Genomic DNA, 17,934 nt, shown 5'->3' with positions numbered 1-17,934 from the left:
CAATATAGGGCTAGATAGCTCAGTTGGTAGAGCGCCGGCACGTTAATCCGGAGGTTGTTGGTTTGAATCCCACTCTAGTCAATTCTTTGTTCAACCCCAAAATCATTTCAAAATTTACCTATTTCACTTGATAAAAACAGGATTACCAACCTAATTTCCATTTGTTACACATTGCTTGTTACTGGTATTCAGCTGTCGTTTGCATATCCTGAAAATCACGTGAAAATTATGTTGGTAATCCCGTATTTATCAAGGCAAAAATTTCTTGCTAAGCAAATTTTTGTGCTTAGCAGCTCTATGAAATTGGGCCCAGGTGTAAATGGGTACCTGTGAGGGCTGCGGGCATAGATGGTTCTTGTGATTGATTAGCTTAGTGCAGTAAGTGCTATATAAACTATTATTATTATTAAATGCCCTTTCCAGAGAGGAAAATGGCATTTCAACCTGAAATATGAAATTCCAAGCCTGACTGACATATCAAAGCAGTGTCTGATAACAAGAGCGAACCTTCTTTGCAGAGTATTTGATCTACATGTACTACCCGGTACTTCTCTGTAAAAAGTTTGATGCATTCGTAAATTTATTTTCGAAATTTAAAGATTGTGTTGAATTATTCATACAGTTTGGTTTGCGGTAACACCATGTGTGTTGTGTCTACTTGCCAGGAAGTTTTTGTTCCTTAGAGAAATGTGTTGCTTTATATTCTACTACCACGAAAATCGACTCCGCAGTAGTAGATTATAAAGCAAGACAGTTCTCTAAAGAACAAAATTTACCTGGCAAGTAGTGTTACCGCAAACCAAATATAAATTGATAGCTCACCATGCAATGCCTCAAATCCTATATTCAAACATTGCTTCTATAGGTGCACCATCACAAAGATATGAATTAACAGAGAAATGTAGAGGTACTCTTTAACACTTTACTTTGATCATATTTGAACTGAACATTTTTTGTACTGTACACTAATGACTGCCTAATGTATATGGATTAGCAATATGATAATTTATGAGGAGCAAATGCACTGACTTGGATGGCACTAGGTGTTATGGGTGAGCTCTGAACTGGAAATTAAAAACGTTAAACAAATAAATTGAGTCATAACACCACATTGATTGTGAGAGCTGCCGTCGATTTCACAAAGAGTTAGGACTCGCCTTATCTCGAGTTAAGACGAGTAACTCGTCCTAAGTTAGGATTAATCTTAAGGTTTGCATGCTACAGTGCATGGTTGGGGCTAGTCTTGGTTCCAAGACCATTGGTGTTGCGCGGTCACACACAACCACGGTCCGATCTATGCACGGCAAAAACTGTACACTCTTGTAATGAACGAACGCTAGCGGGCGTTCTGTTTCTCTGATTTAGATCTCCACCAAGGTCTTGGAAATTTGCAACGACGGGTCTTAACTTGTTTATTGTTTTTCGGCAAATCTCCCCCGACTTTCCGGTGGAGCCAATCAGAGGCTGCGTTGCGGTTGGCTCATGAATATTAATCGGTGCTGTGCATGCAGTGTACTGTGCATGCAGTGTACTGTGCATGCAGTGTACTGTGCATGCAGTGTACTGTGCATGCAGTGTACTGTGCATGCAGTGTACTGTGCATGCAGTGTACTGTGCATGCAGTGTACTGTGCATGCAGTGTACTGTGCATGCAGTGTACTGTGCATGCAGTGTACTGTGCATGCAGTGTACTGTGCATGCAGTGTACTGTGCATGCAGTGTACTGTGCTTGCAGTGTACTGTGCTTGCAGTGTACTGTGCATGCAGTGTACTGTGCATGCAGTGTACTGTGCATGCAGTGTACTGTGCATGCAGTGTACTGTGCATGCAGTGTACTGTGCATGCAGTGTACTGTGCTTGCAGTGTACTGTGCTTGCAGTGTACTGTGCATGCAGTGTACTGTGCATGCAGTGTACTGTGCATGCAGTGTACTGTGCATGCAGTGTACTGTGCATGCAGTGTACTGTGCATGCAGTGTACTGTGCATGCAGTGTACTGTGCATGCAGTGTACTGTGCATGCAGTGTACTGTGCATGCAGTGTACTGTGCATGCAGTGTACTGTGCATGCAGTGTACTGTGCATGCAGTGTACTGTGCATGCAGTGTACTGTGCATGCAGTGTACTGTGCATGCAGTGTACTGTGCATGCAGTGTACTGTGCATGCAGTGTACTGTGCATGCAGTGTACTGTGCATGCAGTGTACTGTGCATGCAGTGTACTGTGCATGCAGTGTACTGTGCATGCAGTGTACTGTGCATGCAGTGTACTGTGCATGCAGTGTACTGTGCATGCAGTGTACTGTGCATGCAGTGTACTGTGCATGCAGTGTACTGTGCATGCAGTGTACTGTGCATGCAGTGTACTGTGCATGCAGTGTACTGTGCATGCAGTAAGTGCGTTGCATGACTTTTGCTATATGACTCTGCATGTGTGTGTGGGCCGGGTATACGTTTTTATCGGACTATAATAACATTCAGATCAGTAGGATTTGAAACTTTGCATGGTGGAAATACGATGTTTGCGGTAACACCACAAACCTTTCTATGTATAATATCCAAATCCAGATACTGCATTGCCATGATGCAGTTTTAAATGCGATCGTGGGGTTATGCTCCCGACGTGCCAGGGCCCAATTTCATGAAGCCTGTATTGGCACAACAATTTGCTTAGCACAAAATACTAACTATTGCTCAGCAGAAACTGGTTACCAGCCAATTTTTTATTAAATTTGAAATGTTGTAGACTTGTGGCTTGTGCCCAACTAAATTTTTGGATAGTAAAGAAATTTTATACAGTATTTTCTGCCAAACAGATAACTGGTGGGTCCTGTGTTATTCACAGTGAAAGTTTTTTAATCTTGGGGGAAGGAAATCTTGAGGGATTCAGAAGGTAAACGCAGGTTCCCAGTTGGGATAATAATCTTATTCAGGTGTGGCGGTTTCAACTTTCCGCTGTGTTCAGTTTTCCGAATGACCAAATACGGTAGCATTACGTTATGCGATGCCTGCGCACAGCAAGCGAAAGTAGTCCATTTTTAATGCCGTATTGAGTCATCAATTACCTCCGGTAGCTGTCATGGCGGCGTCCACGAGTCGAGTACAACTAGCGGCAAACACGTGGATCGTATGAGTTGTTTTTTATGCAAGCAGAGTGTGACCTGCCTAAAGTTGTACCCATGAATACATGTAAAGATGGGGCAAGAGATTATGTGACTACACAGAAAAGAGTCGTAGTATAAACAATTTGGGGGTCACTGCTGAGAGAACTACAGTACTCGCCAGGGTACTCGCGGCGGTATCTGACAGGTCACCCGGAAAACTGAACACGCCGGAAAGCTAAAATCGTTCGAACAACGTGCTGATATGTCCGACTACGTCACCCGGAAAACTGAACACGGCGGAAGACTGAAACCACCACACAGGCTCGGATCGGCCAAGAGATACGCGTGAAAATGCCGCGGTTTTTTATCTGTACATGTACATCACAATTGCCACAGGACTGATCTCAGCAGCCAATCACGCGCAGTTCGCTTCGTGCATACCACGTGTGTATGGTTTGTCTCGTATGCTGTGTTTAGATGTGCAAGGCATGGTGTAGTTGACGTCAGCATACAAATAATTATGTGCGTGATTTGCTGAGGTTGTGAACTGTAGCAATAAAGTCGAGCGGTCGAGGGGGTCGTGGGTCGAGGTTTTTTTTAGAACAACCCCCTTGAGCCTGTTATAAAGGATTTGGGTACTTTTTGTAACACAAAACACGATGTCCACAGATTAATTACATTAAACTTACACCGTTTGAAGATAATGATAGTAGAAAGCGTACTTAAAATACAAGTTGCTGAGGTGCTGTAGTTTTTGAGAAATTAGTAAAACAATGTCATGAAAATATGTTTTTACATGCTTAAATAATTTTCATCTCATGATCACTGAGACGAAAAATTATTTTCATGATATTGTTTTACTCATTTCTCAAAAACTACATCACCTCAGCAAGTAATATTTTCAGGGAAGCTTTCTACTATCATTATCTTCAAACTGTGTAAGTTTAATGTAAATCTGTGGACATACTGTGGGTGAGTTCGTCTGGCTTCCCTGGGCGACCCCACAGTGCTCACTCCGGTGATGAGCATCTGACAAGAGCTAATCGAACGATCACACGCGCCCTCTCGTGGTGACGGCATGCTCTTCAGGTCACCCCAAGTGACCCACTCCGGGCTGACCCGGGTGAGCCCCGTCAAAGCTATTCGAACGTACCGGGGCAGACTGGGGTCGACCCAGGGAAGCTAAACGAACGCACCCTGTGTTCTTTGTCCTACAAAAAGTACATAGACCATTTAACTGTGCCCCTCAGCGCAGTCAATATTTCCATACTATGCAAGCAAACTGCTGTTGTACGTGTATCATAATGCAGCTGAAACTTAGCTGGTCTTGCTCTGGTGAGGCTTACATAGATCATGGAAATCATAGATAAAATCCGTGGCAGTTTGCTGATGAATAAACCAGATAAAAAGAAATTGTATCTCTACACTTGGTGTTCTGGTCTAAATTTCATCATGGCTTTGCTTAACCGCCTAATTCTGCGCTTATAGGATCATCATTCTCCGCTAACGTGCAAGCGCTGAATTTCTGCGCTAGCTTTGTAAGCGTAGAATGCCTTGTATCATGGAGTAAGTAGGCATGCACACCAGCCAAAATCTTAAAACCTTATAAGCAAAGAATTCCCTAGGCGCAAGCCAAACACTTGCTAATTATACGGTAAGTAGAGCCATAAAGTTGGGCCCTATATATAAATGCACGGCAAGCGCTGAACTTCAGCAGACTGTGTACGCGTAGTACCAAAATCCCCCGCTAAACTGTGAAATACGCTTGACGTAAGCAAATATTCCCTGCTTCCCAAGCATCGATTCTTTGCTTAGGGTAAGCAGCGGCCACTCATGAAATTGATGGGCCCACCAGTGCAAACTTGGAGCACGCAGGTGCACAAGCCAAAATCCCAGCTGCTATCTAGACTTGTGGACAAGTCGTTAAATCGGCCCCACGCGCTGAGATAGTGGTCTCGCGAGATCACTGCTCTCGCGCGAACTGATGGCTCCCCGATTTCGACTCCTCATTAACGACTTGTACAAGCTGACAGCAGTTTGTGCACAGCCCATGGGCACTTCAGCCGAAATCGTACGGACGCATCTGATTGGTCGATGTCGTTAAATCAATGAATATTCAACATGTATATGCTATCAAACAGTACACCCTGTATTGGATGGGTTCGGGAAGTCACATGTATGAATGAACGATCAACAAACCTGTCAGCGTGTATTTATTATGCCTACACACTAGACGTCGTGTGTGTATGGTTGTACTTTTGAGTACGGATTTTTATCGGGAACTTTGACGTGCATATTAAATAAATAACTTCGTCTTAACTTGGTCTGACTTGGTTGATAAACTTGAAGAACAAGATATAGAAGCAGCTGTCAAGAAGCCAGTTTTCTCAAGGCATGCTACATGCAAGAGATCCGCTCACGTCGACGACAGGTCGCAAGGAAGAAGAAGAAGAAGCCGCCATTTATATGCATGCTAACACACTGCACACAGCGTGTATTGATTGATGAAAGGCAATGACACTTTTGTAAACAAATGATTTGCACCGGCCGAATATTCGATGTAATCGGTAGCCTTGCTCAAGGCAGTGGTGATGGTTGGTGCATACTGTGTTGGCATCATGAAATCAAAACAGGTGAGCTTGCTGTTTAGTTTTTTAAACTACTAATAAATTTGCGTTGACAAATAATATTGCAAAAATCTACGGAAAAGTTTCCGTATGGCGCCACCACTTTTTCATTCGAAATAATATAAAATAATATAGTATCTAATTTACCTGATTGATATATCTCTTTTTGTAAAAAAGAGTGAAAAAGTGGTGGCGCCATACGGAAAGTTATCCAAATCTACCTCCATGGAGTTACCGGCAACTTGGTTTGGGGCTTCTTACTTAAAAGAACAAGTTTTGTTTTGAAGTAAAACTTAACAAAACATGTGTTATTATTCATATAACTCACTGGTTCCACCATGGAGGTAGTTTCTACCTCCATGGTTCCACAAAAAGCACTGTCAGTGGCAGTTGCACCGACACACACCGGTTATTAAAATTGAGCCCCTACTTCTTCTAGTTCTACACTAGGTTACTTGTTTTGCATTGTTGTTTAGAGTCTCAAGCAATGCAACAAGTACCAAATTCACTGTTTTTGTTGTTGTTGGTTTTTATAATTAAACATAACTGTTGTTTTTTAAGAAACAATAACAAAACATAATAACAAAATGTTTAACAAATTTAAACACTAAAACTTAAATAAGATTTGAAATTACATGAGAGTCTTTATTTGTGATGGTGTTGCCTCGAACCTCACTTAGCCCGTAAGTATTAGGTAGGTTTTATTAGCAGCATGTTATGCCAGCAAACACGTGAACGTGAAGGTCAAAACATTGTGTTGTTAGGTGACGTCACCACCTTGGGCTTAATTCATGCTCACGTAAGACGTCTGCACAGAGAGGTACCTGACGTGAAAAATGGTATCTTCATGTGTGATTTTAACAACACAATTTTCTTACATTTACGTTAACTTATTTGCTTGCAATAAGTATTAGCCTATCATACTACAGATAGTATTACACAATCAACATAAGTTCAGGTCAACATTGTGTGTTTCTTTCGTTTCTCCACAGGGTCACATGGCAGCCTGACAGTGCAAGGGAAACACTCCTCGTTTAGGAGGGAAGTTCATTCCACCCCTACCCCTTAGCTGCTGTAAAAACTGTGAAAGTTTGATCTCCTGCCTTACTGCGAGTCATGGGAAAAGTTAGCTGAGATGGATCTGCATTGGAGTGAAGATTTGTACGCAAAAACTGATACAACTCAAGACACTCATTAAATTACTCTGGTGCCTGATTCATAAAGAAATTTTCATACAAATAAATAATCTTAATTGCAATCCTCTGTTTAATTGGTAACCAATGAAGCGATCTTAGAAGGAGCATGGCATCACGACGGCGATTTAACCGACATATAACACGAGCAGCCCAGTTCTGCAAACTGTGAAGTCTCTTTTAAAATATGCATGTGGGATTTCTGTAAGCAGCCCATTACAACAATCTAACCGAGAAAGAACATGGCTGTGAATCACATGACGTTATGCATCGTCAGATACATACTTCCTAATCTGTGACACATGAAATCGAACAGACTTGCAAAGCTGGAGCCGATTTCACGAAACGTTAATCTTAGGGTTTTCATGTTACGGTGCAAGGCTGGGACTCGACTCAAGTCGTAAGATTAACACAAGTTGGAAAGAGTTTGGTGAAATCGAAAGCAGGTCTATTTGATCAGTCATAGACAATTCAATCAAAATATGCACCAAAGTTCTTGACTGATGTGGATGGTGCATTCTGAATGGTTCCAAATGTAAGAATGACATTTATACTGTGCAATTACCAAAAATTATTTTGCTCATTTTAGTTAAAATTTATTCTTTCCAATCCAAATACTTAAATATCCAAAGCACAGACTGAGAGGGTTTGATAATGTATTAAAGCTAGGCGGTTGTGCAACATAGGTAGAAAACCCATTTAAAATGTTCATTCAAGTTAGTTTTCCCCTGTCCACCACTGTTTACATTTCTTTACGGTCTTCTAGCGGTGTCCACCCGAAGGTCCGTTAGTTCAAAGGTTCAATAGTCCGAAGGTTCGATTGTCCGAACGCACAAATTTCCCATAACAGGGGGTTCATTAGTCCCAAATTGAAGTAGGTTTCATTTACCCGTACATTTGATACGATAGTCCGAAGGTTCATTGATCCGAAGGTTCACTGGTCCAAATAAGGTCCGATAGTCCGAATCGACGATCAAACCTTATTGTAAATTCGGACTATCTGACCTTATTGTCAATTCGGACTATCGGACCTTATTGTCAATTTGGACTATCGAACCTTCAGACTATTGAACCTTCGGACCATCGAGCTGTTACCCTTCTAGCACTCACCTAGTTTGTAAATTGTTTAAAGTGTTTTGTAATAAACAGGTTTTGCAAAATCCGTGGTCAACTACTCACTATGTTTATATAGCAACCTGGAGGTGCAAGGGAAACACTCCACATTTTTTTTATTTACAGTTTCTACCATCAATATCCATTAGTCTGAAGGTATTTTCATTGTTTATTGCTCAATTTAATTTATTTATTTCAACCACTGGTTTGCATTTGTTGATCGATTTATCAATAAATTTGTTTCTTGTTTTTTGTTTGAGGCAAACTACAATTTGAGTCACTGTTCCTTTTTTGCATTTCACGGTGTCTTTACCCTATTTGAGCCTTATATCAATTGTTATGATTGCCTGGAAGTGAGAAGTATTTTTCGTGGTTACAGTTGCTTAAAAAAAAATTAAAAGTACGGCTGCTATATGAAACCTTGTCTTGCAATATCTTGGGCAAGTAGAGTGTATGTCGATGATTAGCTATAATACCTTTAAAATACATCGACATCTGAAAAGAGTTACTGAAAATTTTCCGGAATCCCTGCGATCCGCACACGACTGCCCTGTGAAACTTGTCCACAAGACTCACATATCAAACTTCCACATGTCGACCATGGTTTTCAAAATCGCTTTTTAGATGAAAACTTAAAATAAAAAAACATTTGTCAGTAAAAAAATAATGAATTTTGGGACTGGTAGTAATACAAACTATATTTTATGTTGCAACTTGTCCAGGTGTCATATTTAAAACACATTTTGATTGGTAATTTGACGTAACGTACTGTCCGAGGACTTATAGCAAGTTTAATTTATACACAGTCCGAGCAGAACACATCGGGTTAAAGGACTGCATTGGACCATTACCATTGACCGTGGGCATTATTTATTTGCATGAGGCAGCTCACGGATATTAAACAGATAAATAGTAATGCATTTGAAAATGACTTTGTAAAGTTAGGCCCTTATCAACTAATAAAGCAGTTAAATCAAAATAAAAAAGATTCACAGATGCCCTCCGGTTCAAGCTTTTCAGTATTAGAAACTATTTCTACCCTCTTATAAAAATGGACTCGTCTGCACGATTGTCTCCGCGGCAACAGTGAAGGTATACTGCGTTTGTACTTGAATACATGAATACGTACCGCTGTCAGCGTATCTTTGGTACAAGTCGTTAATAAGGAGTCGAAATCGGGGAGCCATCAGTTCGCGCGAGAGCAGTGATCTCGCGAGACCACTATCTAATAATAATAATAATAATATTTATTCGGGCAATAACACTTACAAGCACATGTACAACATTAAAAATATCTAAGAAAACAAAGTAAAACAACAGTGGGGTGCCCAGGAAGGAGAGCATAAAAGTATAAAAAAAATAACTGTCGCCAAAAGGCGTATGTCTCCTCAGCGCGTGGGGCCGATTTAACGACTTGTCCACAAGTCTAGCTGCTATCTTGGGAAAATTCTTGACGTGGCGCAAAATTTCCTGCTTCCGCAAGCGTCGATTCTTTTATGGCGAGCCAAAGTAACATTTATTAGCATTATCAACGTCTTTAATTTTTGTTTAACGGCCATCGACGATGTCTTCAATGTATTTAAAGATATCTTTAAATGATTAAGAGATATATCTAAATCATTTAAAGATATCTCTAAAGGATTTAGGTATATCTCTAAATCATTTAAAGATGTCTGTACCCCATATTTTATTTGGCAACTGCATTGACCTGTTATTAAAATGTTGGTAACATGGGCTTCTTAAAAATACGATGTTTGTATTGACAACATTGTGACACCTTACAATATGAAAGTAATTGGCATCAGCATTGACTTAAAATGCAATACTTGACTGTCATCAACGGTAAATTGAAAGCCACTCATTGCAACTCCATTTTTTACTTGATTGTGCAGAGCATGGTATTTTGTGATTCAACGAAACTGTAACCGATTCAGAGATATCTCTAATGATTGAGAGATATCTCTAAATGATTTAGAGATATCTTTAAATCATTTAGAGATATCTGTAAGTAATATAGAGATATCTCTAAATTATTTAAAGATATCTCTTATTAATTTAGATATATCTCTAAATCACTTAGAGATATCTCTAAATCGTTTCCGGTTGAGCGTATACACGTAAGGAGTCATACGCACTGAATGCACAGAATGACGGTGGCCTTGAAAAGCTCATAAACTCAACCGGCGTCGGCGTTCTGGGGGTCACAAAACGTACAATCATGTTAGCACAGTGTCTTTCCCAACCACCGTAGCATATATTATAATTCAAGTTCAACCGGAGCGATTTAGAGATATCTCTAAACGATTTAGAGATATCTCTAAATGAGTAAGAGATATCTCTAATTCATTTAAAGATATCTCTAAATGATTTAGAGATATCTCTAAATGATTTAGAGATATCTTTAAGTGATTTAGAGATATCTTAAAACCATTTACAGATATGTCTAAGTGAATTCGAGTCTAAATCGAGATATCTCTTAACCATTTAAAGATATCTTTAAATCATTGACAACAAATTATGTTCTGTGTATCACCTTAAGAAAACAAATTGTATTTCAAATGATTAAGAGATATCTCTAAATATTTCGAGATATCTCTAAATATTTCGAGATATCTCTAAATATTTCGAGATATCTCTTAATAATTAGAGATATCTCTTAATCATTTTGGAGATATCTCTAAATATTTAGAGATATCTCTAAATCTTTTAGAGATATCTCTAAATTGTTTTAAAGACGTTGCTAATGCTAATAAAGGCTACTTTGGCTCGCCATATTCTTTTCTTACGGTAGGCAGAGCCATCTTGAAAACCCCATTATAAATTATATCATGGGGAATTCCCGAAATATAAGAGCTTTTTTGCAGGCATAGCACACTCATGTAGGTACAGGTTGATGGTACACGTACATGCATAGCTACACACGGACCCATGCACTGCAAAGAGCAGCTGCAAAGAGCAGTCAACCGTGAATTAAACGTTTGTCTAAAGTGTTTTTTGCAAAGTTCAGAGAATTGCTATGGCTTTATGTAATTGCTAAGGCTGCATTCGCTTTCGTTGATTTTGCTGGTACATGTATACAGTGGACTCCCGTTATAACGAGGTCCGCCGGACTGGCCCATTTTCCTCGTATTATCCGAACCTCGTTATAAACGCAGCGCGCTAAATATAGATACACACGTCATCATTGTGCATGCACACAACACGTGTACGTGCATATACATTGTACACAACACGTGTACGTGCATATACATGTACACACAATTGGTGGTTGTGTACAATAATACCATGGATGAATAAATTAGATAATACACAGGCATATTTTTTGACCGCGTGAGGGCGCTCTCAATCACTTCCGGGGGTATATTCATTCATACCCAAAACAGTTATTAAAGATTGGAACACATAACCACCACAGACATCTAATCCATCACGGACAATAAGACTTTTAAAGGAGCCGTTATAATCCACCTCTAAAACAAATTGAAACTACGGCGCAACACTAGTGACAGAACGCCTATTAATATGTGCAGGGCGAATCGCGTATACCCCCGGAAGTGATAAAAGTACTATTTATAGCGCCCTCGCGCGGTCAAAAATAAGGCGCATTAGCTGAATTTCCACTGATGAAATTCAGCATCAAGTGCGTGCGTGTATGCAGACTGCGTACGATAAATACAGGACACAGCAACCACCTTATTCACTTTGAACCCGGAAAAGCTGGCATGGAGGAAGAAGGACAAGCTGGCATGATGGAGGAAGGACAAGCTAGCATGGAAGAAGGACAAGCAAGCATGGAGGAAGGACAAGCAAGCATGGAGGAAGGACAAGATTCTTGTGTACTTCAGGCTAAGGCTGCAGGTTTTAAATCCACGGTCGCAGATTTGATTGATTTCAAACCGACAGAAAATCCTAAGTGGCGCACTGCTGAAGATTTAAACATACCAGATGTTCAAGGTATGATTAAACAAATCGCCGAATATCATCGTGAATGGAGAAACTTAAAGTCAACCGCCTGTGTCAGGTTAGTTTCTCAAACAATTTCTAGGAGTAATCTTCCACCACATAGCGTGAGTAAAAGTGTAGCTGATTTGGAATTGGATATGGTTTTATAATTTTGATGTTAACATCCATTAGCCTAATAATAGTAAAAAGGGGACGCACAACATCACCGTAGTCGATGTCGGTCCAAGTCACTTCGTACCCAATTTGTGATACCCAAGTCACTTCGTACCCAAGTCATTTCGTACCAAGTCACTTCGTACCCAAGTCATGTCGTACCCAAGTCACTTCGTCCCCAATGGAATTTCGAATATTTCCCCTTTTTGAAATCTTCCTCCAACGGCAATCATTTTGTATGAACTTCGGACTATATTTTCCTTTTAAAAATCATCATCGCTCCAATGCCTCATGTGCATTACGGCAATATTTAAAAAGTGAATGGAATTCGGACTTATACCTATCCCTTTTTGAAATCATTTTCCAACGGGGCTTTAGTGTATAGTATAAGCCTATTCGCTATTGCAGCTACGCATGTCCGTTACTGCTGACAACGCAATTTGTTTATCTCCCGTGACCTTTTGACAATAAACCCGGGTATTGTCAAAAGGTCACGGGAGATAAACAAATTGCGTTGTCAGCAGTAACGGACATGCGCAGTTGTAATAGTGAATCGGCTTATTCATGTTCATATTACGGCAATATTTTTATTTGAATGATTCGGATTGCCTTTTCCCTTTTTTGATTCATCCTGCCTAACAAAATATGCATTAGGCCTATACTGCAATTAATTGAATGGAATTCAAACCTTTCCCCTTTTTAAAAAATCATTTCCAATCAGGGTTTTGTGCATTCTGGCAATTATAATAATTAAATAGAATTCAGACTATCTTTTCTTTTCTTTTTTAAATCTTGCAATATGGGTCATGTTCACATTTTTTTGTAACTTCACTGTTTTTGCGAAATGCCTTCAGTTTGTTAAACCTCAAACAAAATGATATAAACGGTTGCACTAAACATCGTTTCCAATAGGTAAATCATGTGTGGCAAAAAATGGGGCCGGCCAAAGCCTATCGCAACTCAAATGGAAGTCAAAACCGTGGGCTTTTTTCCGGGGGGACACTGCGCTGAGGACTGAAGCATTTATTCCAATAAAATAAATGTGGTTTATTTGTAAGTGGTTTTATCTTTTAACAGTGAAATTACAGAAGATCTGGTCTACCAGTTTATTTACAACTGCAATCTTGAAGGAGAGCATGGGTGTGGAACGCTTGAAGACACCAAGAATTGTCTTAAAGAAAATACCAACGATGAGACGCGGGCCAAGGAAAAACAAACAATCAATTTGAGGAGTGCCTACCGATACCTGCAAGATGATATCAAGAAAGGTGAACATCAGCAGGAAGACAACCATGGGTTCATTGATGAGTCAATGCTACTAACCCTTAACGAAAAAATTCTTAAAGATATTAAACTCCGTAAAAATGCTACTAAACCAGGGGTTTACAGTGATAAAAAGCGCCTTAGTGTGTTTGAGGGTGAAACATATGAGTATCCAGATCCAAATTTAGTAGATTTACAAAAATTGGTTGTAAAAGTTCTAGATAACTATAACGACCTCTACCAAGATGCTCAACAAGAGTCTGATAATGAAAAGAGACTTGAAAAGTTATTCAAAATCAGCAGTTACTTTTTGTTTGAGATGCTTGACGTGCATCCATTTGGAGACGGTAACGGTCGACTCTGCAGGCTTCTCTGCAATTACGTCTTGTCAACATGTACCCCATTTCCAAGTCCAATATACAATTCATATAGCAAGTCATCTAGGGATGACTACGTGGGAGCCTTGGTAGAGGCAAGGAAGTCAGAAGATCGACATCCTCGTAGTTTGACCACCATGATCATTGAGTGCAATTATACTACTTGGGAGAAATTTATTCAAAGAATCAAAAGCAGCATCTAAAAACTAGATACTAAGAACTAGATTTTCAAGTGTTCGTAAAAACGAACACGGGTTTCCGTTCCTTGCACCAAAAAAGGGATTTTAAAGGCAGTGGACACTATTGGTATACTCAAAATAATTGTTTGCATGAAACCTTACTTGGTAACGAGTAATGGGGAGAGGTTGATTGATAGTATAAAACATTGTGAGAAACGGCTTCCTATGTAGTTATCAAGAAAGAAGTAGTTTTCCACGAATTTGATTTCGAGACCTCAGATTTAGAATTTTGAGTTCTCAAAGTCAAGCATCTGAAAGCACACAACTTAGTGTGACAAGGGTGTTTTTCTGTCATCATTATCTCGCAACTTAGACGACCGATTGAGTTAAAAGTTTCACAGGTTTGTTTTCATGCATGTTGAGATACAACCAACTGTGAAGGCTAGTCTTTGACAATTGCCAATTAAGTGTCCATTGTCTTTAATGGCGATAGATTTATGTTTTTAATGGGTCATCATGATTAATACAATACACATTTTGATGTTGGCATTGTGTTTGTAATAGCTGGGCACCTCTATAAACAATACTGAGGTTTCCCCCAGGTAAATAAGAAACAAATAAATAAATAAGCTAAAATTAAATACGTTAAAATTAAATACGTTAAAATTAAATAATAACGTTTAATACGTTAATACGTTAAAATTAAATACGTTGCCAAATAAATAAAAAATCAAAAAATGAAATTTTTTAAAATGAAATCAAACTTTGATTAGGTTTAACCAATGTGTGTTTTTGTTCTAAATTAACAGTCTTATAGATTTCCGTACAACATTTTCACTAATTTATTCACTGTTACCCTCCCCAGGGTTATAGGGTTTGTACAATAATGTTTTTCTCCTAAATATACATTTTTAGAATGTAAGCATTATTATAACTTGCCTTCTTATACTGGGGGGGGGGGGGTGGGGGCAGGGACATACACCAAAATCAGCCCAAAATGCTCAAAACACACAGTTAGCTGCTATCATTGCAATGTGATATAATGTGTTGAAAATTCCATGTTGTTTATTTACTCCAAGTCCCTAGCTCCCACAAAGTATTAAAACAAAACTATTTTTGACGGAGGACACAGTAAGTAATCATGTTAATCGTTAATTAATTGTGGAAATACTTTGTGTATTTGAATGGCTTTACTGACCTTGGATAACTTGAGTAAAATCATTTTTGTTTGGTAAATTTTTTCCGAGATGTGTAATTAAAGTCAAACTTATTTTGAAAAGTTGTGTTTAATTTTGGTTACACTTTTGAGAGCCGTTGGTTTTGTCATAATGTGCACTAAGATGTCAAAATGGCATTGTTTGTTGTTTTAAACCAAGTATACATCTCAAGTATCCAACAAGCAGAAAATTTGAAACAATTTCTTTGGCTATTTTGCTTTTTGGATGGATCAATATGACTGAAATTTTGCCCTCATTTCCAAAAATTAATACAAAATATAATAATACTGTTATAGTAATAATAAAAGTAAGAATTTATAATCGTAAATTTGTGTAATCTATCCTGGTCACAGGCCTATACTCGACTTTTCCTAGAATTGTAAACTCGCTACAATGCAGCTGAAACTATCTTTTTAAAGAAAGTATTAAATTTTATAATGAAGTACAAACAAAATTAAAATTCTTGTTGTATAAAAAACCCAAGATAGATATATTATGTTAGGATTATTGAAACAGAAACCTCTGCAGAAACCCTGCTAGATTGCCCATGATGCAACATAATTTATGTTAAACTATGTTTTTACTCAGTACAACGACTTTGAAATTCTTTGTATGGAAGATAGGTTTAAGTTTTTGATGGACACTCCTGAGGGAGCTATAATTAATTGCCTTGCCAAATAATATGCCTTTTTATTTACCGTTTTAAAATGAAATTTATCTGTGTGATTAGGTTTAAACCAATGTTTGTTTTTTTGTTGTTTCACACTTTTAGCTTTCCGTACGACTTCCTCACTAATTTCTTCACTGTGTTACCCTACCAAGGGTTATAGACACTCCTGGGAAAGCTATAATTAATTGCCCTGCCAAATATTACCGTTTTAAAATGAAATTTATCTGTTGTGTGATCAGGTTTAAACCAGTGTATGTTTTTGTTCTTTAACACTTGTACCTATCCGTACGACTTCCTCACTAATTTCTTTCTACCAAGGGTTATAGGATTTATTCCAGTTTCAGAATAAAATACAATACAATAATACAATTATTACTCAGACGATCAATTGTTCCTACTTTATATAAATAAAAACTGAATAATTTATTGGCTGTTATTTTCCCGCTTCTTTCTGGATCCTTTCCTTAATCCCTTTCCCCCTCTCTTTTTCTATAAATGGATATGTATTTGTTTGTACTTGTTTTATGCCTCTGAAGAAGGTCCGGATTGGATCGAAAGCTAAGGCCATCTACCCTATTCATTATTAATAATAACTGAATAATATAGCTAACCTAAAACTGTGATGAAGTTGTATAATGGGAGAAGTGCATGGTTGTAATTTTTAAGCATAATTAATTAAACAAAATAAAACCATTTGACATGCAACTTGTGAAAGTTATTTCTGTTTGTCTTAATTTAGAGAATTTATTTCAGGCCTTGCACTTTTAAGTTTTTTTGTAAACTGTCATACTGTGCTAGTAAATAATTTATTGTGCATTATTTTTACTTGCCCCCGGGACGCCTTGACGCAAAATATGAAACTTGTGTAATAATTACGGCAATAGTTGTAATGCGCCTTATCAGTATCGAGAGATGCAAGGTGCAGTGACAATAAAACATAATGTTTACACTGACATCCAGTGATAAGAAAGCAAAAAATAATAACAGTTAGGGAAAACATAACATGTATGGTTGTGAAGTGCTTTCTGATGCATTAATCTAATAGCGATCACAATCAGTTAGGTCAAAAATAAAGTTATAAAGCCAACCTTAAAACTTTGACCTTGGATAACTTGAGTAAAATCATTTTTGTTTTGTAATTTTTTTCCGAGATGTGTAATTAAAGTCAAACTTATTTTGAAAAGTTGTGTTTAATTTTGGTTACACTTTTGAGAGCCGTTGGTTTTGTCATAATGTGCACTAAGATGTCAAAATGGCATTGTTTGTTGTTTTAAACCAAATATACATCTCAAGTATCCAACAAGCAGAACATTTAAAACAATTTCTTTGGCTATTTTGCTTTTTGGATGGATCAATATGACTGAAATTTTGCCTTCATTTCCAAAAATTAATACAAAATATAATAATACTGTCATAATAATAATAAAAGTAAGAATTTATAATCGTAAATTTGTGTAATCTATCCTGGTCACAGGCCTATACTCGACTTTTCCTAGAATTGTAAACTCGCTACAATGCAGCTGAAACTATCTTTTTAAAGAAAGTATTAAATTTTATAATGAAGTACAAACAAAATTAAAATTCTTGTTGTATAAAAAACCCAAGATAGCTATATTATGTTAGGATTATTGAAACAGAAACCTCTGCAGAAACCCTACTAGATTGCCCATTAAGCAACGTTAAACTATGTTTTTACTCAGTACAACGACTTTGAAATTCTTTGTATGGAAGATAGGTTTAAGTTTTTGATGGACACTCCTGAGGGAGCTATAATTAATTGCCTTGCCAAATAATATGCCTTTTTATTTACCGTTTTAAAATGAAATTTATCTGTGTGCTTAGGTTTAAACCAATGTTTGTTTTTTGTTGTTTCACACTTTTAGCTTTCCGTACGACTTCCTCACTAATTTCTTCACTGTGTTACCCTACCAAGGGTTATAGACACTCCTGGGGAAGCTATAATTAATTGCCCTGCCAAATATTACCGTTTTAAAATGAAATTTATCTGTTGTGTGATCAGGTTTAAACCAGTGTATGTTTTTGTTCTTTAACACTTGTACCTATCCGTACGACTTCCT

General features: G+C 38.1%; 1 protein-coding gene across 1 annotated transcript; it reads left to right on the top strand.

The window, feature by feature from the left end:
* Positions 1-11,633: 11,633 nt before the first annotated feature.
* Positions 11,634-14,136, top strand: LOC117301629. Its single transcript, XM_033785650.1, has 2 exons — positions 11,634-12,055; positions 13,228-14,136. The coding sequence occupies exons 1-2, from the start codon at positions 11,658-11,660 to the stop codon at positions 13,991-13,993; spliced, it is 1,164 nt and encodes a 387-aa protein (XP_033641541.1). The 5' UTR covers positions 11,634-11,657; the 3' UTR covers positions 13,994-14,136.
* Positions 14,137-17,934: the final 3,798 nt, after the last annotated feature.

The sequence above is a fragment of the Asterias rubens genome, chromosome 17 (genome assembly GCF_902459465.1).
Source record: "Asterias rubens chromosome 17, eAstRub1.3, whole genome shotgun sequence".
Lineage (NCBI taxonomy): Eukaryota > Metazoa > Echinodermata > Asteroidea > Forcipulatida > Asteriidae > Asterias > Asterias rubens.
The sequence above is the reverse complement of the archived record's forward strand: the minus strand, read 5'-3'. Positions and strand labels throughout refer to the sequence as shown.

Coding starts and splice junctions, on each gene's coding strand:
- LOC117301629 (XM_033785650.1), top strand. CDS start 11,658: ATGAAATTCAGCATCAAGTGCGTGCGTGTATGCAGACTGCGTACGATA. Junction 12,056..13,227: donor AAGTCAACCGCCTGTGTCAG/GTTAGTTTCTCA, acceptor ATCTTTTAACAG/TGAAATTACAGAAGATCTGG.